Here is an 18,086-nt window from a genome sequence, read left to right as displayed (position 1 = left end):
AAAATCTACGATGGTTGCAACCACAACTCCGATTGCAGGATACGGCCGAAGCACCATCAGCGTCAGATAAGCGGGCAAAAGGACAAGGTTAGCGGGACACGAGAAAAAAGGTCACACACATTCTGAAAGCAGAACATGGCCATGGCACCATCAGCGTTGGGTAAACAGGTCAAAGACAAGGACACGCACAGAGCAGGACATGGACACGGCACCATCAGCATCAAGTAAGCAGGTCAAAAAAGAGATTACACACATCCCGACAAGGAGCGAAAACATTCAGTAAAGAGAAGAGTGTGCGCAACTCGAAGTAGTAGAGAGAAGGGGAATGGACCTGCGTGTCATTTTCAAACCAAACTTTTGAAATTCAACTGTGAGAATAAACTCGGCATTTCCCGGATTGATCAGAATCCGTCTAAGTGTTTCGCTCCTCAGTGCTGCGCTGTAGCTACCATTTACATTTTCAACCGTTTTGATCATGCTAATGCTCTACACTCATTTCTGCTTGTCCACTTGTGAGTATTTCTTCTTATATGGGCTTTTGCCCCTCGTTTCACTCATTTTTAATCATTCTAGTTTGTTTTTTCATGTCTGCGTTTCTGCGCTTGTTTGTCCCTGTCCGCGCTTAGCCTGTGAGTGTTCCTGCTTGTTTTCACTCATTTTCCGATTCATATAATTGCACTTGTGACTAGTGATCTCGCTCGCTCATTCTCATTTGCCAGTTCTCGACGGTCAACGGTCACCATTCTCATTCTTGTTCTAGTTGTGTTTTCGTACTACTCCCTCACTAAACTAATATTTGATCATGAATTTGAGGGTATCGTGTTGCACAAGTCCGTGTCGTCTTCACACTGACAAGTCATGCTGCGGCTGCCTTATTTCGCACACCTGCCAAGGCACCTACCCACTTTGCTTATGTGGAGTGGTTCACGCCATTCGGGCAACCCGAAGCAAACCATGGTTTATACAAAATTTCCCGCGTCATTCGTAATGGAGAGCGTCTCGCGAGCATCATCGATATCTCTGATATTCGCAGGAGTGTACACCTTATTCCAAAATTCGGCCCAGTTGTACCTCGTGAATGGACGAGCAGTACCGTTCTGGAGCTTTGTTCTAGCTTCTTTGTAAACTCGTTCAGTGACAGGCATGCTTATCTCACTATAATCTGACTGGCGGAATTTACTCCGAGTTCATTGGAAATACAACGATTTCTGTTGAATCTGACCAGTAGATTTTATTACTTTCGAAATACATCGATTTCGGTCAAATTAACAGAGTTTCTGGAATTCAGCTGTTTTACATGCGAGTTTGAGGATTTCAGTGGAATTCCCAAGGGAGGTTTTTCCTGATGTTGAGTCGACTTGCGATTGCAGATCACTTGCATCTGTGAAGATGCGGTCTATCGCTACGTGCGCTTGGGATACCGGTTGAGCACTGGCATCATACAGTGCACACCGCATTTGCATCAGAGCGCTCCGAGCGGATATCTAACAACAACGACGGCGAAGACAACGTGCGTGTCCACTCCTTCGACCCAAGCATCCCCGCCAAAACATCACGAAAAAGCGATATCCTCGACCCCATACAATCGTACTGGTATTTCTGAATAGAAGCAGAGGACATAGGATCCGACTTTCAAATAGAGTAGAAACGGTTTCCAATGGATGAATAGGGTCCACATCAAGAATATTTCCAGAGATGGAATTTGCAACTGCCAGTTCCTTGGGAGTGTGATCTACGACATGTTTGGATGCGCTAGCTAGAAGCGGTAAGCACTAGTATGTTTTTTTGGTTTTCGAACTATCGGTGTTGAGCTTTGGAGATGCCGGTGAGGTTAGGGTGGTCACTAGACACTCGGGTTGTTACGGTGGGTTGCAAATGAGGCATTAACATGTCTCCTTTGAGGAGTGTATTATATACCATGGATGTATTTTTTCGTTCTGGTACGCCGTTTTGATCAGCGGGTAACACATAATGAACAGTCGTTCAGACCCTGCAAGTCGATGATATAGTTGTACATAGTAATATTCGGCGTCCTACAAAGGAAACTATTGCAATTTCTTACCGCAATGAATGGCAAGTATGAGCTGTCAAAAGAATGATTCTGATTGATGTCCGACGAGAAAAAAAGAGTCGAGGGCTGGCGTGCGCGCCGTTACGATATACATATATTGGAAACATGTAGCTATTTGTTGCACTTGTCTGGTCATAGGATCAGTGACGGATTTACGACGATCCCAAGCATACACCGCACAACAAGGAGCAAATCCTCAACTCCCGAGATCTGTAATATTATGATCAGTATTACACATGATCAGTCTAATGATCGCCTTACATCAGCTATCGATATCGGACTTGGAGTCGGGGGACCCCTCCATGCTATCATCACTGTCTTCCTCAGGCAGACATAACTTGTGCGCAAGATCCTCGATGTGATCAAGTTGTATGTCAGAAACAACGAACGACGTAATATCGCAGTTATATGCGCCGATATTGAAGTCTATGTCGGTATTAAGGTCTTTCGAGGTACGTGCAACCAAAAGTTTTTCGAAAGAGGAAGCTTCTGCATCGCTACGGGCATATTCTAGAGCGTCCTTCTCCAGCATTGTTTCAAGAAGTCTTGTGCGCTGAACCGACGACTCGATCTCCCAGGCCGTTGTCAGAACACGCAAGCGCTTGGATTCGCGGGTAGCTTGCATCGCAACGACAGCTTGAGCGACGGCCTTGCCAGACATACCTCGCAGGCCACGCTCGAAGAGTTCTTTTCCCTGGTATAAGATGTTTATCATTGTGAAATTGTAGCATTGAAGGCTAACTTACCGCCCGGACATCAGCCAGAGTCATGTCAGTCTCGCCGGAGCATTTTCCGACAGACTTGTTACAAAAACGAAGTTCGATTGCGTTAGGCTCGTGACTATTGTGCTTGTTATAAGGCTTGAACTGTCTTTTTGCGCGTTGCACATAGTAAATCATGTTTTTCGAGGGGGGGAGGCCTGGAAGTGCACACAGCTCATCTTCTGACGAATCATTTGTGTCGTCAGATGATGGTGATAATGGTCGGCGACCCTTGAAGCGTCTGAATGGAGCTCCGTGTCTCATTGGTATATCACGACGATATTGTCGTTGATGGTCAGGTGTCTGGGTACCATCGGGCCAGAGTTGACAGGATGAGTCTTCATCCTGACGAGTAGGACTAAGTTGTCCGATAGAGCTCGGGGGAGTAAAGCAGGCGTGCATTCCTAATTAGCCAGGAGTGCCTCCGGTGACTAGTTGATATCAACAAGTTTTTGGCGTGTGTTGGAAGAGGTCGGATGAAGGTTTAACAGGCGCACAGATTGTACTAGGCCAGTATGGGATTGAAAAACCCTCCCAGTTAGGGTATTACCTACAGCCATCACGATGAATTAATTTCCCTGAAAGGAGTTTAAACTTGGACGTTATCTGGTAGTGTCATTCAGCTGTTACGCTGAGGAAACATGACTGAAATGGCACTTGGTGGGCACAGGTAGGCGTTCATCATAATGACAGGCACACGAATACCAATATGGATCATTACCCTCGCCGTATTAGGCTAAGGCTTGCAGGCCTGTGCCGCCTGTTGCCCGTCCCAACACATTAAATACTCGAATTCTCAATTGAAACTTGAGCTTGCCGAAGTTCTACATGTAATAATCTAAGAATCTAGAACTTAAAACTGAGTCGTGTGCGCATCATGGTCACTGAGATCACCTCGTTACAGAAGTTCCAACTGGAATTCCTGTCCGATTTCAAAATCTTCTGACACTTCCGAGTCAGAGTTCAAGGCCTAGTGGCCATGACAGGGAGGCCACCGGTTCAAGAGTGTAGTAGCTAGTACTCGGAGTGAAGGAGCGGACTTACTAGTAGTAGTCTATAGTTTTTGCTTGTCTTAGTAAGCCGCCTCACTCATGACACTTGCACAGTTGCATTGACCTGGGCAAGCTTGAAGCTTTGACTCTCTGAGTCAATCTAGACTCCTAAATTTCGTTCGGATTGAATTCCACTCCGAATCTGGGTAAGTCCTAGTCTTTGTTACTGCAGTCGCCACGATGCATTAGCTGATTTCCGATCGATTTCCGGGATCATTGACTGAAGAACGAGAAGAATTTAAACTTCAAGCTCAATGTGGCGCCGGCCAACTTCAAGTGGCTTGCCATGGGACTAAGATCGCCTTCAAAGTTTCTGTTTGGCTCATCGCGGTATTTCCGAAGGTCGCTGCTGTAATATCACGATCCTGACCATTTCAGAAATTTAGTGTTCATCGCCAGCCCCAGGAGGCTTGCAAGAACTATGACTCGTGCGGCGGGGAACGGTCTCTGAGAAGCACTGGCTATAATCGAAATTTGTAATGTTACAATGATCAATTGTCGATTGGCAGTCACCAGGAAAGTCAGACATGTAATATGCCTCGTTATCATTACGAGTATCTGATGAACTCGGCTCAGAGCGACTCATACGCGGCTGAGAGACTGGGGCCGCTGCTACTTATGACAGGCTCCGAGTCGTCCAAGGAGTAGCCCGTATCAGTGGTAAGTAATGTTAAATATCAAAGTTCAGTATAAATTCTGACTCTGCCAGGCCGACTCGGAGTCACCGCGACTGCCATCATATCCCCTGGTGGCATCGATATGATTCTTCCGAGCTCAGATGAAGAGTCACATCGTCAGGAGCTTGGTGACGACAGCCACAGATTTGGCAGCTTTGTGCCACCCCCAGACGTCAATTTCGACATGTGGTACGAAGGTATGATGCCCCCAGGAAGCTGGTCTGACATGCCCGGGCCAGCCTCAGGTATGGCACCGAAGCTCCATAAAAACGAGTTGGACGCCCACAGCAGTTCAACTCCAGCCAGTGGGCCAAGTCAAGCTGATCACACCTCCGCGGAAACTCCACTAACCCCCGAAGATTTTCTGGCCATAATCATGAGCTTCGATGACCCAGTTGACAGTGCCGCGGAGGCTGTGGTCACGGGAGCCCCGCATTTGCACACCCTTGGAGTCGCTGGTGGTATTCACGGCCGGTTGTCGGCCTTACGCTTTGACTCGCCGCCATCATCATTGCGTCAGTTTGACTCGCCGCCGTCATCGCGCAGTCGATACACTCCGTACAAATTGCTCGACAGGCCTGCCGTTCACCGCGGCAGGAATCACCATGACCTCGGCGACGATGTAGAACAAAGCGACGCTGAGCTATCACATCATGACCTGACACCAGCTATATCGCCTGCCCCAGCATCATTAGCTATTCCAGTACCAGTCGCGGTACCAGTACCGGCCACTGTTCCAGTACCAGTCGTGGTACCAGCACCAGCCACGGTACCACCTCCTGTAGCACCATTGTCTACAACATTCGTGTCGTCGCCACCTATTACGGGCTGGCTTGATCTTGAGACCATACCCCAGGTGAAATTGAGAGCCAGAGAAAGCATGAAACGGTCGATGTTCAACGACACGTTTCTGCTTTCAAGCGAAGAAAGCTCAGAAAAGGGGCTTGCCAGCCTCGCTGCCGTTGTTGCTACATCCAATAATCGTAAGTCTCTCACGAAATTCATTTTAAACTGAAAACTAATATCGAGAACAGCTGAACTCGCCCAATGGTCCGTCGGGAATTCTGGCAAAAAGGACGCCGGAAAAATTGGTGACACCGCGAAGAATCTGAGGAGAAAATTCATGGATATAGTTCGGATAGCGGTTGTATTTGGCTACAATTTGAGTGATGCCTTGGCAACCAAACCGAAGGCAGAGACGGTGCTTATCATCCGCGACCTTCTCCAAGACGATGCATTCCTGAACGGAGATATCGTGGTAAGTTATTCTTCTGACTCCTCCTTCTAATGCTCATGGCTTTACGGTCAGGTGGGAGGACAGATCATACACGACGTGCCCCTTGCAAATAATGTAGTGCAGCATTTTACGCAGCACGTGCTGTTCCACCAATTTCAGCTCCACCAATATGTCAGCCCCGACCGAGACCTTGGGGCATTGTTAGCTTTCATTGGAACATTATTTGAGTGGGTATTGAAAGAACTATTAACTGGTGTCGTCTTGTCCAGCGACTTTGACCTGTCCCCCGCTAGGATAAAATTCGACCAAAAGCTAAAGGGTCTCTACACGTCAATGGCAAGCGATGTACGTAACGCCCTAGTTACAGGCATTTACACCCAAGGGGGGCAACCACTGCCTTAGGGGAGTAACAGGTGACGTTTATAGGGATTCAGAATCAAAGTCTGGTGTTGCTTAGACGAGCCGAATCAATTACGGTACTATACTTAGGCAAATGTACATGCAGGGAAAATTATAAGGCGTGCGTATAGAGTCCGAGAACGAGAAAGGAAATTTATCTATGGTGACGATGTTGAATATCCAACAAACCGCTCAAGGTATCATGATGGGGACTTACTCCAGGACGTAGATAGACAACAAGAACGAAGTCAGCAAGCAGTCGTGAAATGAAGATATCAACTATATCGAATAGGAATCCAAAGTTTGGGATCAAGTTCAATGCCGCTTGCCGTACTCTCAGATAGGTACTAGAACTTAATGATATGTATCCCCGCAACTGCATTGAAAAGTAGCCTAGAAGCACAGATATCAAAATTCAGCACCTCACAGTCCACTTTGTCGACCGAATGCTCTTTCATCTAAGTTCAAGATCGACTCCCTCACACAGCAACCCCAACTCGCACAGTCCGAAGTCGACCAAGCAATCGCCGAATTTTCGTCCAAATCAAAGAACATTCCAAGTACTGACGCACGAAACATGCTGAGTTCGCAACTCTGCAAACCGCACACGACTCGCTCACTCAGCAACAGTCAGCACCGGAGAGTGCATTCAAAGCTCTCCAGAGCGCACAATTGTCTCAAGCGCGTCAGCTCACGCAGGCTCTTGCACGCGTGCAGGATCTGACAGGACTGCTCGGAGAACAGGAAGCAGCGTTCACTAGTGAAGCATCCGGGCTGGGACGACTCATAAACATTATGGAACAGCGCGAGAAGCAGGCAAAGGATATTGTCGAAGGCATTGAACGCGAATGGGCATGTGTCGGAGCACACACCGAGCGACGCGAGGCAGTTCTACACGCTGAAGTCGAGAAGGAGAAGCGAGCCCGAGAGGAAGCGGAACGAAAGGTTGATCAACTTGAAACAGTCCTCGAGCGCATAGATCGTGGTGAATTGCCTGTTACTTCTCGCGGAACACCTGTCCCAGCAACCCCTACTCGCAATTCTGCTCAAGCGGCCGGAATGGAGGACATGCCTGAGCCCGACGGTCGCAATGATCAGCAGGGCACAGAAGGCCAGCAAGATATTTACCGAGGTCTATGCTGACTATGCTCGCTTGCAGGATGAATTTGCGAAGAACTCTTTCTGTAGTGTCGGCTCAGATTGAGGAATGGGTAAGTTGCATTCCCATATCGTCAAAATGGTAGTCTGATCCGTCTGTCCAGGCTCCAACTCTATCACAGCAATAGGAAGAGTAAGACCGCCTAGAATGGTAAGAGACCGCAGCTCCAACAACATTCGAGGCAAAATTCGATTTCATACCACGGTCGTAGTCTCGCAGGGATTGCTGCAGTACAGCACAAAGGGGTGTGTCTGTATTACGCGTCTTTCCACTCGCTGCGATCCGACAGTGTCTCTGCAGGCTTTATGTGTTGCTCCGCCGCCGTCGCCGCCGCCACCACCAACTGAGGGTTCATCCAGAACGCTTCCGGAAGCTTAAATGGTGGGCTCGTGTTGTGTTGTTTCTCTGTTGTGCGTCTCCTGCTACCGGCGACAGTCATCGCATCACATAGACAGCTGTCTTCTCGTCACCGTATGGACGGGTGATAAAGGGGATGCATTACCCGAGGCGAAATACGGTCAACCAGATAGCCCCTGGACCCCCCTCGATATCCACGCTGGGTGTGGCAGGGTGCGGACTCACGTCCTATTATCACTTACACGGCGGTCTCGTTTCTAGTCGTTTCTCTGCTGCATACCCGTTTGATATGCAGATTCATAGAGACACGGCACATGGACAACTTTTAATCTCAATTCGTTCTTTTGTATCATTAGCTTGTTTTGAATGGTACTCGCTACCACACCATACATCTTCCATCCTGCATGGCGATTCAGAACTTGCGCATCCCATCCTTTTTATACAAATCGAGGTTGGTTTCGATTGGACTGTATCTGATAGCTGAGTGCGTGCATATCTTATTACATTTCGGACTCACCCTAGAGGAGTGTTTACATGCTAAAGTATATTGACGTGCACATAGGGTTGTCTGCTCAGAGTACGTCTCCAAATATCAAGATGAACCTACTTGGTTGGACCTGTCATTCCGTCATGTTAGCAAATATTATCTGGTCCTATTATTTACCGGACTTTTGCACGCATGGTGCATCTGCAGGACTGCCATAGTACTAGGTGCGCATCTGATAGCGTGCCGCCCTAGGGTGACCCACCCTCCCCGACTCAGAATATTAGATGCTTCGTGTCGCATTGCTCTCTACCTACTGACGAAGTTGACCATTTTGTACTGCCACGTTTGACAAACTTTTCTGAACGCTGAGCACCGAGCTTTGATTTGGCTATGAGATGCTGCCGCATGTACCCAACGCCGTGGTGTTGTTCTCACAGTGCTAGTCAAGCTCAAATAAGTGCAGGAGGTGGGATGAATAGAGTATTATCTAAGATCGTATGTAGTCTATATACACGCGTGTACCATCTTCGCCAACAATCTAATCCGCACGTCGAACAACATCCTCACAGCGGGGACATAAATCATGATCCTCTTCACGAGTATACGTCCAGCACCGTGGGCACTTACTCAAGGATGCAGGTCTAACGCGAATCGCCAGCTCCAAGTCCGAGTCTACGCAGAAGGAATAGGCGAATTAATACCAAAAACAGCTTTCGAAAACATAAACGTACCGGGTATATCCGTTGAAGAGACGTAGGACCACGCGAGTGAACTAGTGCCGAAAGAGCCTTCGTCCGTGATGTTGGCATCAGAAACGATGAAAAGCGTCTTCAAGAAGGTCTCTGCGCGCAAATACTGTTCAGTTACGAAGAGCAGGAAGATCAAACTGCTCACCTTCGCGTTCAATTAGCTGTAGCGAATACGGTCGTACAGATATATCGTTGGGCAAGATAATATCGACCTCAGCTTCGAGAGAGCTCTTTAGATGCCTACACCGGAACACGCTCAGACTACAAACACGAAAAGAATTGGGCACTCACTTTTCCCCTCGAGCCTGTTCCAAAAGAGATAGCACGACGCTGCGCATCCTCAGCAAACTAGCCATGTCTTGTTCGGCACGCGGATCATTCCACTCGGCGCTCTATGTGGTTCAAGAGAATATCAGAGAAAGTACAAGCAGTTGCGACATCAATACTCACGACAGGAGTCCACTCCTTCGCAAAGACAAATAGCTGGGACACAGCTCCATCACCTTCACGGAGAGCACTGTGGATTTCCTTTGCCAGGTAAGAAAGCACTGGGGCCATTACGGAGGTCATAGAGTCGATGACCTGGTAGGAACATTAGTCAACGGTATATTCTCACTGGATAACGCTAACTTTGGCAAGGGTAGTCACAACCGCCCGTCTCTTGACACTTTGAATGTCATTGGCATAGAGGCAGTCCTTTGTGATGTCAAAGTAGAGCGATGACAACGTGACGTTTGCAAAGTTGGTCAAGGAATCCACGACTGGCGCGGAGAGTATAAGCTTGTAAATTCTATGAACACGATGAGCTCTTACCTTTCGGGAAATTGTAGTTTGCATATCCCTCTGCAGCAGTTTGATCAAGCTTGTAAAGCTCGTTCATCACAAAATGCTCTGTCTGTCACAACAATCACATTTAGCATTAGACATCAATTTAATGTGTGGACTGACCAAGCCCACTTCGCTGCGTTCAACCGGAACAAAGTGCTTTCGTTGAGTAGTTGTATCGATATTTCCAAGAATAAACCAAGCAAAATTACAGATCTTCCTCATAGATTCCGCACACTGCAAGAACTGTGGGCCCGATGGACGTATCTCGCCAGTACTCGACAGTTGCCACCCATAAGCGGAGGACATCTGCACCGTACGCAGGTTCTTTCTTCTTATCCTGTCAACCGCAAAACTTCAGCGAACTCTATGTGCAAAATAAGCGATGTCTGACCTTGCCACCATGGATGATGGTCATCGGGCTGACGATGTTTCCGAGGGATTTACTCATCTTCTTGCCCGCCTCATCAAGTACCATACCATGCATAATCAGCGTTCCGTATGGGCTCACCTGCCTTGCAGCGCTTTGTCCGCAGCTAACACCCACTGAGGTTAACAACTGGCTCTGGAACCACCCGCGATGCTGATCTGTGCCCTCAAGACATACGTCCGCCCAATGTTTTCTCCCGCCTGCGGGGGCGCTCAGTGTACTCCAATTTGACCCGCTATCAAACCAGACGTCCATCGTGTCCGTGCCTTTGCGCCAGGCCTCAGGACCACCTTCGAATTGGGCGAGTAGCTCGGGGGTAAGGAAGTCTCCGACTGGACCTTTCCACCAATGAGCCACGCCTCCCTCAGACACAACATGTAAGATGTGAGTAAGGGATTCGGATGAGAGGACGGCGGTATCCGTTGGGGTGTGGTAGAGAGCCGGGATCGGGACACCCCACACTCGCTGGCGAGAAATGCACCGCTCGGAACGCGAGCGAACGAATGACTCTAGTCAATTGCGAGCTGTGATCAAGCAAACTCAGAATATAATCTCAAGGACGGAAGGGGGACATACATGAAGGGGGATAGAACTGTACATCCTTCAGCGCGTGAAGTGCATCATCCTTGATGCCGTCCAGGTTGGCAAACCATTGCGGGGTAGCCCTATTAAACTATGTAAGCACCGAGGTGAACATCTCTTGCCAGGCGCAACTTACGTTACAATGGTATGTTCACCGGTCTTCCAATCATACGGATCGCGATGCTTGATCCTCTGCACCTTCACAAGGGACCCGGTGGACTCCAGTAGTTTGACAATAGCCTTGTTTCCACCCTTGAGTACCTCTTGTCCCACTAGTGTTTGCACAGCTTCTTCGCCTACGACATGAGCAACATCAGGAGAAAATTTGCCAGCATCGTCGACGTGACAAACGATATCCGTGGGGCCTTGCAGAAGACCTAGCGCTCGAAATGCCAGGTAATCTTCTGCGCCATGTGCAGGGGCACAGTGCACCAGACCAGATCCAGACTCCGATGTGACATGAGATGCCGCAATGGTATTTGCGCTCATTGAGCCAGACAGGTGGAGCGGAGCGAAGACAGCGAAATTGCGCGCCCACCAGATCTGCGCCCTTCATTTCAACAATAACTTCGTGAGGTGCTCCAGCGCGACAAGACGATCTTTGGCAACGAGAGTGTCCTCCTTGACAAATGGGATCCAGATCCTGCATTTTGATGTCTTCACTGTCGGCAGGCCCCTTTTCATCATCATCAGGTTCCATCGCAGAAGGCCACGTCACCCTCCCCACCCTCCCTTCTACCCCGATACATAACATTATACACCTATTGCTTTGCCACTCGGTGCGGCTTATTCGCGCGCTTAAATACCTGCGCTTGATCATCGGCACTGAACAACATAAAAGAAGAGAAGTAGGAAACATTACCACCGTCCGCATCATTCTCATTCTCTTTTTCTTTACCTTTTCTACCATTCACGTCCTTCTGCTTCACGCCCATCTCAGCGCCAAGCGTCTCGCACACGGCCAACGTCTCCATAGTATGCGCAGGTGCTCGTATGCAAATACTGTGCACCCACTTGCGCGAGGAGCAACGCACGGAGATGGTTCTCGCCTGCTAACGTCGATAAAGACAGCGCAGTTTTTGGGTGAGATCTGCGCCAGAAATCAGTTTGTAAGCACGAGTTGGTTATGTTTTTTTTGGCGCGAAATGAAGAAAATAAGAAACGCACTTGGCACCAACAATCTCCCCCCTCGCATCCGCCACAGCTGCCTGCACTACCTTCCCAACCACTTCAAGCGTCCCTCCCATCCCGTGACACCGCTGGATCGCAGACGCGGCCAGCCCATGTGTCTCAGCGTCCAACCAGTCGCTTTTGGCACTGCTAGCGTCTTCATTCACAGTAGTGTTTGAGTGCTCGCCATCACCCTGAGCCTGGGCCCGTAGTCCTATGCGCAACATTGCTTCCCCAGCGCATGCAGCAGCGCCTACATGCCCAGCCCTCGCATTGCGTTCGTCATCTATGGATTTAGCGAAGCGATAGCATAGGTCTGCACGTTCGGTATCTCCGAGTGCATGCGCGAGGTGTGCGGCGTGAGTGTGGGTTAGGGTGAGTAGTGTGATTCTGCGGTGTCGAATTCGGAGCGTTGGATGGATATCTGTGTTTGAGGATGAGATGAGGAATACGAGGTGAAATGTAATTAAACGTACCGCGACGAGCTCGCATAAAAGATCGGCTGTGTGTCTTACTGTACACTGTATTATTTCGTCTGTTCTGCTAAGCAAGCCCAGAACGCAACGACCCGGTCAAGACTGTCCCGGATCGTGAAGAACTGTCTGTAGTGAAGGTATTCTGTGGTTCGTTCCTCGGGTTGGTCGATGGAGGTGAGTTCATGTGGAAGCATTTCCACAAAGTTCTTTGCGAGTGAAACCCGCCCTGCCCCTAGAAATCATGGATTAAATCGTGATAGTAGAACCTCGACAACAAGCTTACGTAGGAAGTACCGCAAAATGACAGTGGCTTGTTCCACCGCAGTATCATACGTTCCATCCTTGAACGTCGTCTACTCTATGGAACGAAGTAACAGAAGGGAGCGGTCCCTTCATTTGGGGTCAAAGCTGCAAGTAGTGTTCAGCGCATGAGTTTTGTGAGATGCAAGTCCTATCAACCTCGAATGCTCTATCGATCGTTTACTCGGCAGTGACGATTGCCACCCTATTAACGTTCAGACCATGTTCTTGTGCACGAGTCAATGCTAATTGACGTTCGTTGATGTGCGCAGTCAGTTCGAGCGAAGTCAATAACATCGCATATCGCTCCACTGCGTTATATCCTAGTGCGCCGGCATACATGGCGATTAACTCTGGTTGGCCTGCAGCATGACAGGGAGATTAGTGCAGAAAAACATAACTGAGGACAATTTCTCACTTCCAATACTTGTAGGAAAGCATCGAGAATGACTTGGGTCGCGAGCGGCGGCACTGAAATGTCCATCATCCGCAAATAAAGGCAAAGGTGGGTGAAGAAACGCGTCATCGTAGGGTACCTGCTGATTTGTTAGAGAATGTCAAATGCACGTTGTTCGGCTCAAGTTTCCATTCCCAAGTCCAGCTGCGAACGTTTCTAGCAACGAATTCGTTCGATCGAGGATGATGGCTATCTGATCGGTATCGCCGCTCGGCGCTGACGCAGCAAGTCCCCTACTCCCGTTCTCGCACAACTTGTTCCATATTTTTGGCGTCAATGTTCCCACGCCTCGTGGGCGTTTCGAACGACAGGGTTGTGATTGCAGTTGTCTGGCGTCCACTAGAGCTGCGGTAATACCATGCTATGCACTTCACGAAAGTTCAATGCCAGCCACCCATCAATCGACATTGTAACAGATCGGACCGTACACGCTTCAGTAACCGTCTGAATTTCTATCGTGTCGTCCTACAATGATTCCTACTATTAGTTACCACTAGTTCGTGCATCCCCACATCTCGTGCATCGTTTAAAACAACGCTTTTCTACTACGTATACAAATATTCAAACTAATACATGCATATGCAACCATAAATCATAAAAACACCCTACGAGCTTTAACGGATGCGATCCAACAAGAAACAAAAGAGATAATTTTTTGGTGGTGACAACGGTTTGTGTCACTCTCAATGTCACCTGCCGGTACTGCCGCAGCGGAGTTTGGAACTCAGACACGCTTGTGGCAACGCGTCGCGACACATCTGAACGCGTACATGGGTGGGTAGTATGGCGCGCACTCGAGTTGGTGGGACGCGGGAAGGTCCCAGAGATCCTACCAAAGAGGCTCGCATTCAAGCTGCCATCCACGATACCTTGACTGGTGTTTATAGCAGTTTCCGAAGTGCTGCTGTAGCTCACAAGGTAAGCACTCCCTCAGTAATTCGGATGCTAACTCAATTTTCCTTTAGGTGCCCCCACAGACTGTACGAGATCGTGCTTCAGGCAATCGTGGCACTCGGAAATCATTGCTCAATGAATCCCAAGAAAAGGTACTGGTGGACTGGTGCCACCATAACTCAGATTCAGCCACCCCTCTCCATCCCCGCAAACTCCGTGCTCAAATATTCGAGATGGTGAAAGCTTACCCAGGCAAGAATTGGGACCGCCGCTTCCTTTCCCGTCACGCGGATATCCTTGTTGCGAAATTCCGAGGCCTGGATCCAAAACGCGCACAAAATTTCAACAAGGCAACAATCACGGAGTATTTTGATATGCACAAGGCCTTGGACGATGAGTTGGAAGGAATTCCACCAGAACACAACTGGAATGTTGATGAGAAGGGGTGTCAGATGGGAGGTGGCCAAAAGGGAGACAATTCAAAATTTATCTTCTCGAAAAACAATCGAGAACGCTATCGTATTCACAGTGATAATTTAGAGCTGGTCACAATAATTGAATGTGTTTCAGCAGCTGGCGATTCCATTCCTCCATCATTTGTTTTGGCTGATGGCCCCACTGATCTTTCTGCACGGATCGCAGCTCACTTGCAGGATCCTGGCACTCGTCAAGCCCTCGCAGATAATCCTCGATTTTCAGCGCTATATGGTTTGAAACGATGTGGGAACCGTGGGCACATCACTGCGTCTACCTCAACTTCAACCGAAAGCTCAACTCAGACACCTTCAGCAAGTATTTCTCTCCCCCCAGCAGCCACCAATGTACCCCCTCCGCACATGCCGTTTTTCTCGCAAATACCAGGATCCATTCCATATTCAAACCATTGGCCAGGGCAACATCACATTGGTGCTGGATTTTCACCAACTGCTCCGAGTCCTGTTGCATCCACGTCATCACAACCATTGCCGTCTGGGCATCTTAATAATGATGACAGTCTATATTACTCTGGTAACCCGCAATACATATTTTAGATTACTACATAGCAGTACACTTCGTATATACACTATATCTTCCTTAATGTCTAGCGCTGAACGGACTTTGAAACTGGCCAGTGTGACGATACCGTGACTTTCCGTTACATTTGTGTGACTGCACAAGATGTGGAGTGCATGAACTGGTGGTAACTAATAGTATTGTAATCTAGTTTGCAACTGCCCACTCTTTTTTGGCAAAGCTCCGAAATGCAGAGTGTGATCTACATATCGCCCATTGAATGCCAGAAACTACCCTCCCTAACTGTCCTGATTACTGTCAGTGGACGATCATACCCAGAGATGATGTGCTCACTGTTTCATGAATCATTATATGATTGACCCATTCCATGTCTACTTCATTGCAGTCCATGACATCATTCTTTCTCCCACGAGCATGTTTCACCACTAAAATGTTGCCTGCGACGTCATCCGCATTCTCTGTGATACCTGCTACCATCTGAATCAATCTGTTGGGTGCAGGGAAGACAGCTGGATGCTCCCAGAAGAATGTGTATCCGAGCACAGGGGTGCCCACAGGCATCTCTGCAATGAGATTGTAAGTAGTGCTGCCGAAGTCCGGTTCAGTCCAGTTCTCTGCCCAAACTATCTGAACGCCAAACCAAACACCAGGTTCGGTTCAGCTGTTTGGTTGAACTCTGGACCGAACGCTACTGAACGCATTCAGGAGGGTCCGGTTCGCGTTCAAACCAGGTTCGACCACAATTTTGAATATTCATGGGTATTGAGCGACCCCAGTGAAAACCAGACAGTGCAGGAGTATGTGAGAGTGGGAGAGGAAGGGAGTCGTACATGATACAAGTCGCTACACTCCCATCAGTGAGCACACCAAAGAAAAAGAACAACCTTTGACAGGGACATACCAGGCCAAGCAAAAAACACATTCATGACATCTTATAAACAGAATGAAACTAGCGAACAACACGATGAAATAGAGGATGATGCCTTGCATACAGATGATTGTGAAGAGAGACAACGTCGAGGAGCGCCAATGGCTGAAGATTGCTAGTTTGAGAAGTACAAAGTTGAATACGTCGCCTCTTGTCTTATCCATATCCACGTAGGGAAAATGTACTTTTTTCGGTCAAAGGAACATAATAGTGTATGCTGTGACAACCCAAATACTGTCATACACGAGTATTAGGATTGTATCCAAGACACATCAAAGGCTCTAGGAGAGTATAGAAGTGCAGGAAGAGGTTGCGGAAGTATAATGAAGGGTGAGATCTGATATGACAATATGAACAGCTAGTGAAATTGCACTACATCAGAGTACTATGATGTGAAACTACACACCAATATGAACAAAAACGATTCTCTGCTCGAGCGGCACTTTCGTCTTCACAGCGTAAGTAGCCTTGTTGAGTGCCCAGTCCGCCTTTGTACAGTCCAGCATATCACCCTCCTCCAAATCCTTGACCAAATTATTGTAGAAAGCAACAACTATGTGTTGTGTATGACCAGTGTGAGGGGTTTGTCTTTCATAGCAAAATGTGAATAGTATGGCTGGTCATGATCTTGCATCGCCAGAAAGAGTGGTGGGGTTGGCCATCGTGGGGACAAGCGAACGGACTAGCTCAATCTCGCTCTTGATGGTCAAGAGCTCCTTGCCTTGCCTTGCGCCCGGCTGACCTTGCCCAATCACCATGAAGGATGGAGCCACGTGTGTCTTTATTGTCTGTCAAGCTCTGATCAGAGCCGAAAGTGTGGGTGTGTAAGAGCAGATGTATCCTCCCGACAGGAGTATGTCTGGAGTGCGCTCGATACACGAAAACAGATACTAATAGAGCAATTACCACCTCAACACTGCAGACCTGATTCACTCATTGAAACATCCACTGCTGTGAACAGACGAGGACATCCGCTTTCCAAGGGTCTTCGAACAACAGAGCCTGTGAGATGAGAGAGTCGAAGAACTCGGTTGACAGTTCGGAGGTTCATGTGAGTGGCTTGGGCTAAGGCAGTGGGTGACATATGGGTGGACATGATCACCCATTGCTGTTTCGTGGCTTCTGGAATGTGACGTCGGTTTCCATGCATGGCGAGAGTACTATGATGTCAGGCAGAGCATTGGATGAGTGGCCAGTTTGGGGTACTTCGTGTGCCCAAATATTGTAACAAGCAGGACCCTTTTGTTTGTGCAGCTCCACAAGTAAACAAAGGCGGTAAGGGGAACAAGATGAAATCCAGTCTATCAATATGAAAGTAGCTGTAAGTTCAACCACTTGTTGCAGATCATTGCGACGAATAGCGCATGATGCCACTGCATCTGCTTGGAGTGATTGTGCACTGTAGGTCATAGGTTTGAACACATCCGAATTGGTTCTGGGTAGCCCTGAACCCTGAACCGGACTCAAGGTTTGGTCCAGGGGACACGCTGGACCTGTGACCGGACCTTGAGTCCGGTTTGGAAAAGTTCGGGTTCAAACTGAGGTTCAGGACCAAACTGCGGCAGCACTAATTGTAAGTCTTAGAACGTCTTTCAGTAGAAGGCACAAAAAGCTTGGGCACCAGCTGATTCACCCAATGTGTTACCTGCAGGTGAGAGATGTCACTGAGTTTCTTGATTCCGTCCCTGAAAGGCACTGACATCACAAGGGAAGTGCAGGTGCTTGTTCTGTAGACCAGTCCATGTACAAACCCTTCATAATGCTGCCATTGCTGTCAGTCGTAGGGTTCCGAAACGTCTAGGTTTGACAACACCTACCGGCCAGTGTTCATTAATCTCTGCCTCTTGCAACTGAATTCTCGTCAGGTTTCCTGGGGCAGGTATGACGGGCAGGCAAGCAGTGCGGGCACTGTTGTCGGGGTTGTAACAGCAGAATCTGTTCTGGCAGTACAATGCCAAACACCACATGGCTTCTGAGTGGTTGACCAGGGTCTCATGGAAAACCTATCATCCCATTCTAGCACCAGAATCTGTGCCCCTTGTCAGCAACATTTCATAAGAG

General features: G+C 48.5%; 7 protein-coding genes across 7 annotated transcripts; 2 read left to right on the top strand and 5 right to left on the bottom strand.

Moving 5' to 3' along the window:
* Positions 1 to 818: 818 nt before the first annotated feature.
* On the top strand, positions 819 to 1,166 carry DFJ58DRAFT_671712 (uncharacterized protein; the record flags this gene model as incomplete). Its single annotated transcript, XM_041382980.1, has 1 exon — positions 819 to 1,166. A coding segment is annotated over one exon (348 nt), but the record flags the coding sequence as incomplete, so codon positions are not given.
* A 1,167-nt stretch (positions 1,167 to 2,333) lies between these two features.
* On the bottom strand, positions 2,334 to 3,234 carry DFJ58DRAFT_737126 (uncharacterized protein; the record flags this gene model as incomplete). Its single annotated transcript, XM_041386908.1, has 2 exons — positions 2,334 to 2,765; positions 2,818 to 3,234. 2 exons carry the CDS (start codon positions 3,232 to 3,234, stop codon positions 2,334 to 2,336), a joined length of 849 nt encoding a protein of 282 aa, XP_041235264.1.
* Positions 3,235 to 4,643: 1,409 nt separating this feature from the next.
* On the top strand, positions 4,644 to 7,483 carry DFJ58DRAFT_737125 (uncharacterized protein; the record flags this gene model as incomplete). The annotated part of the gene is made up of 7 exons (XM_041386907.1): positions 4,644 to 5,544; positions 5,596 to 5,819; positions 5,871 to 6,143; positions 6,667 to 6,781; positions 6,832 to 7,329; positions 7,386 to 7,408; positions 7,460 to 7,483. The coding sequence occupies 7 exons, from the start codon at positions 4,644 to 4,646 to the stop codon at positions 7,481 to 7,483; spliced, it is 2,058 nt and encodes a 685-aa protein (XP_041235263.1).
* Positions 7,484 to 8,738: 1,255 nt separating this feature from the next.
* DFJ58DRAFT_737124 (tRNA synthetases class I-domain-containing protein) lies at positions 8,739 to 11,275 on the bottom strand (the record flags this gene model as incomplete). The annotated part of the gene is made up of 12 exons (XM_041386906.1): positions 8,739 to 8,872; positions 8,932 to 9,042; positions 9,095 to 9,189; positions 9,241 to 9,341; positions 9,400 to 9,531; positions 9,580 to 9,710; positions 9,763 to 9,844; positions 9,898 to 9,910; positions 9,987 to 10,114; positions 10,169 to 10,713; positions 10,766 to 10,869; positions 10,923 to 11,275. 12 exons carry the CDS (start codon positions 11,273 to 11,275, stop codon positions 8,739 to 8,741), a joined length of 1,929 nt encoding a protein of 642 aa, XP_041235262.1.
* Positions 11,276 to 11,533: 258 nt separating this feature from the next.
* DFJ58DRAFT_277767 (uncharacterized protein) lies at positions 11,534 to 12,629 on the bottom strand. The gene is made up of 4 exons (XM_041379616.1): positions 12,433 to 12,629; positions 11,954 to 12,380; positions 11,649 to 11,876; positions 11,534 to 11,592 (listed from the first exon to the last, which is right to left on the bottom strand). The coding sequence occupies exons 1-3, from the start codon at positions 12,446 to 12,448 to the stop codon at positions 11,723 to 11,725; spliced, it is 597 nt and encodes a 198-aa protein (XP_041235261.1). The 5' UTR covers positions 12,449 to 12,629; the 3' UTR covers positions 11,534 to 11,592; positions 11,649 to 11,722.
* A 2,205-nt stretch (positions 12,630 to 14,834) lies between these two features.
* DFJ58DRAFT_874728 (uncharacterized protein) lies at positions 14,835 to 16,783 on the bottom strand (the record flags this gene model as incomplete). The annotated part of the gene is made up of 6 exons (XM_041394403.1): positions 14,835 to 15,232; positions 15,431 to 15,724; positions 15,745 to 15,785; positions 15,999 to 16,028; positions 16,432 to 16,549; positions 16,709 to 16,783. The coding sequence occupies 6 exons, from the start codon at positions 16,781 to 16,783 to the stop codon at positions 15,158 to 15,160; spliced, it is 633 nt and encodes a 210-aa protein (XP_041235260.1). The 3' UTR covers positions 14,835 to 15,157.
* Positions 16,784 to 16,935: 152 nt separating this feature from the next.
* On the bottom strand, positions 16,936 to 17,175 carry DFJ58DRAFT_671720 (uncharacterized protein; the record flags this gene model as incomplete). The annotated part of the gene is made up of 1 exon (XM_041382981.1): positions 16,936 to 17,175. The coding sequence occupies one exon, from the start codon at positions 17,173 to 17,175 to the stop codon at positions 16,936 to 16,938; it is 240 nt and encodes a 79-aa protein (XP_041235259.1).
* Positions 17,176 to 18,086: the final 911 nt, after the last annotated feature.

The sequence above is a fragment of the Suillus subalutaceus genome (genome assembly GCF_016647625.1).
Source record: "Suillus subalutaceus strain FC151 chromosome Unknown DFJ58scaffold_325, whole genome shotgun sequence".
In the NCBI taxonomy this organism is placed as follows: Eukaryota; Fungi; Basidiomycota; class Agaricomycetes; order Boletales; family Suillaceae; genus Suillus; species Suillus subalutaceus.
The sequence above is the reverse complement of the archived record's forward strand: the minus strand, read 5'-3'. Positions and strand labels throughout refer to the sequence as shown.

Bases quoted from the DNA above. Each gene is read 5' to 3' on its own strand.
- DFJ58DRAFT_277767 (XM_041379616.1), bottom strand. The intron at 11,877-11,953 runs GTGCGTTTCTTA...TTTCTGGCGCAG, and splicing joins GGGGAGATTGTTGGTGCCAA to ATCTCACCCAAAAACTGCGC.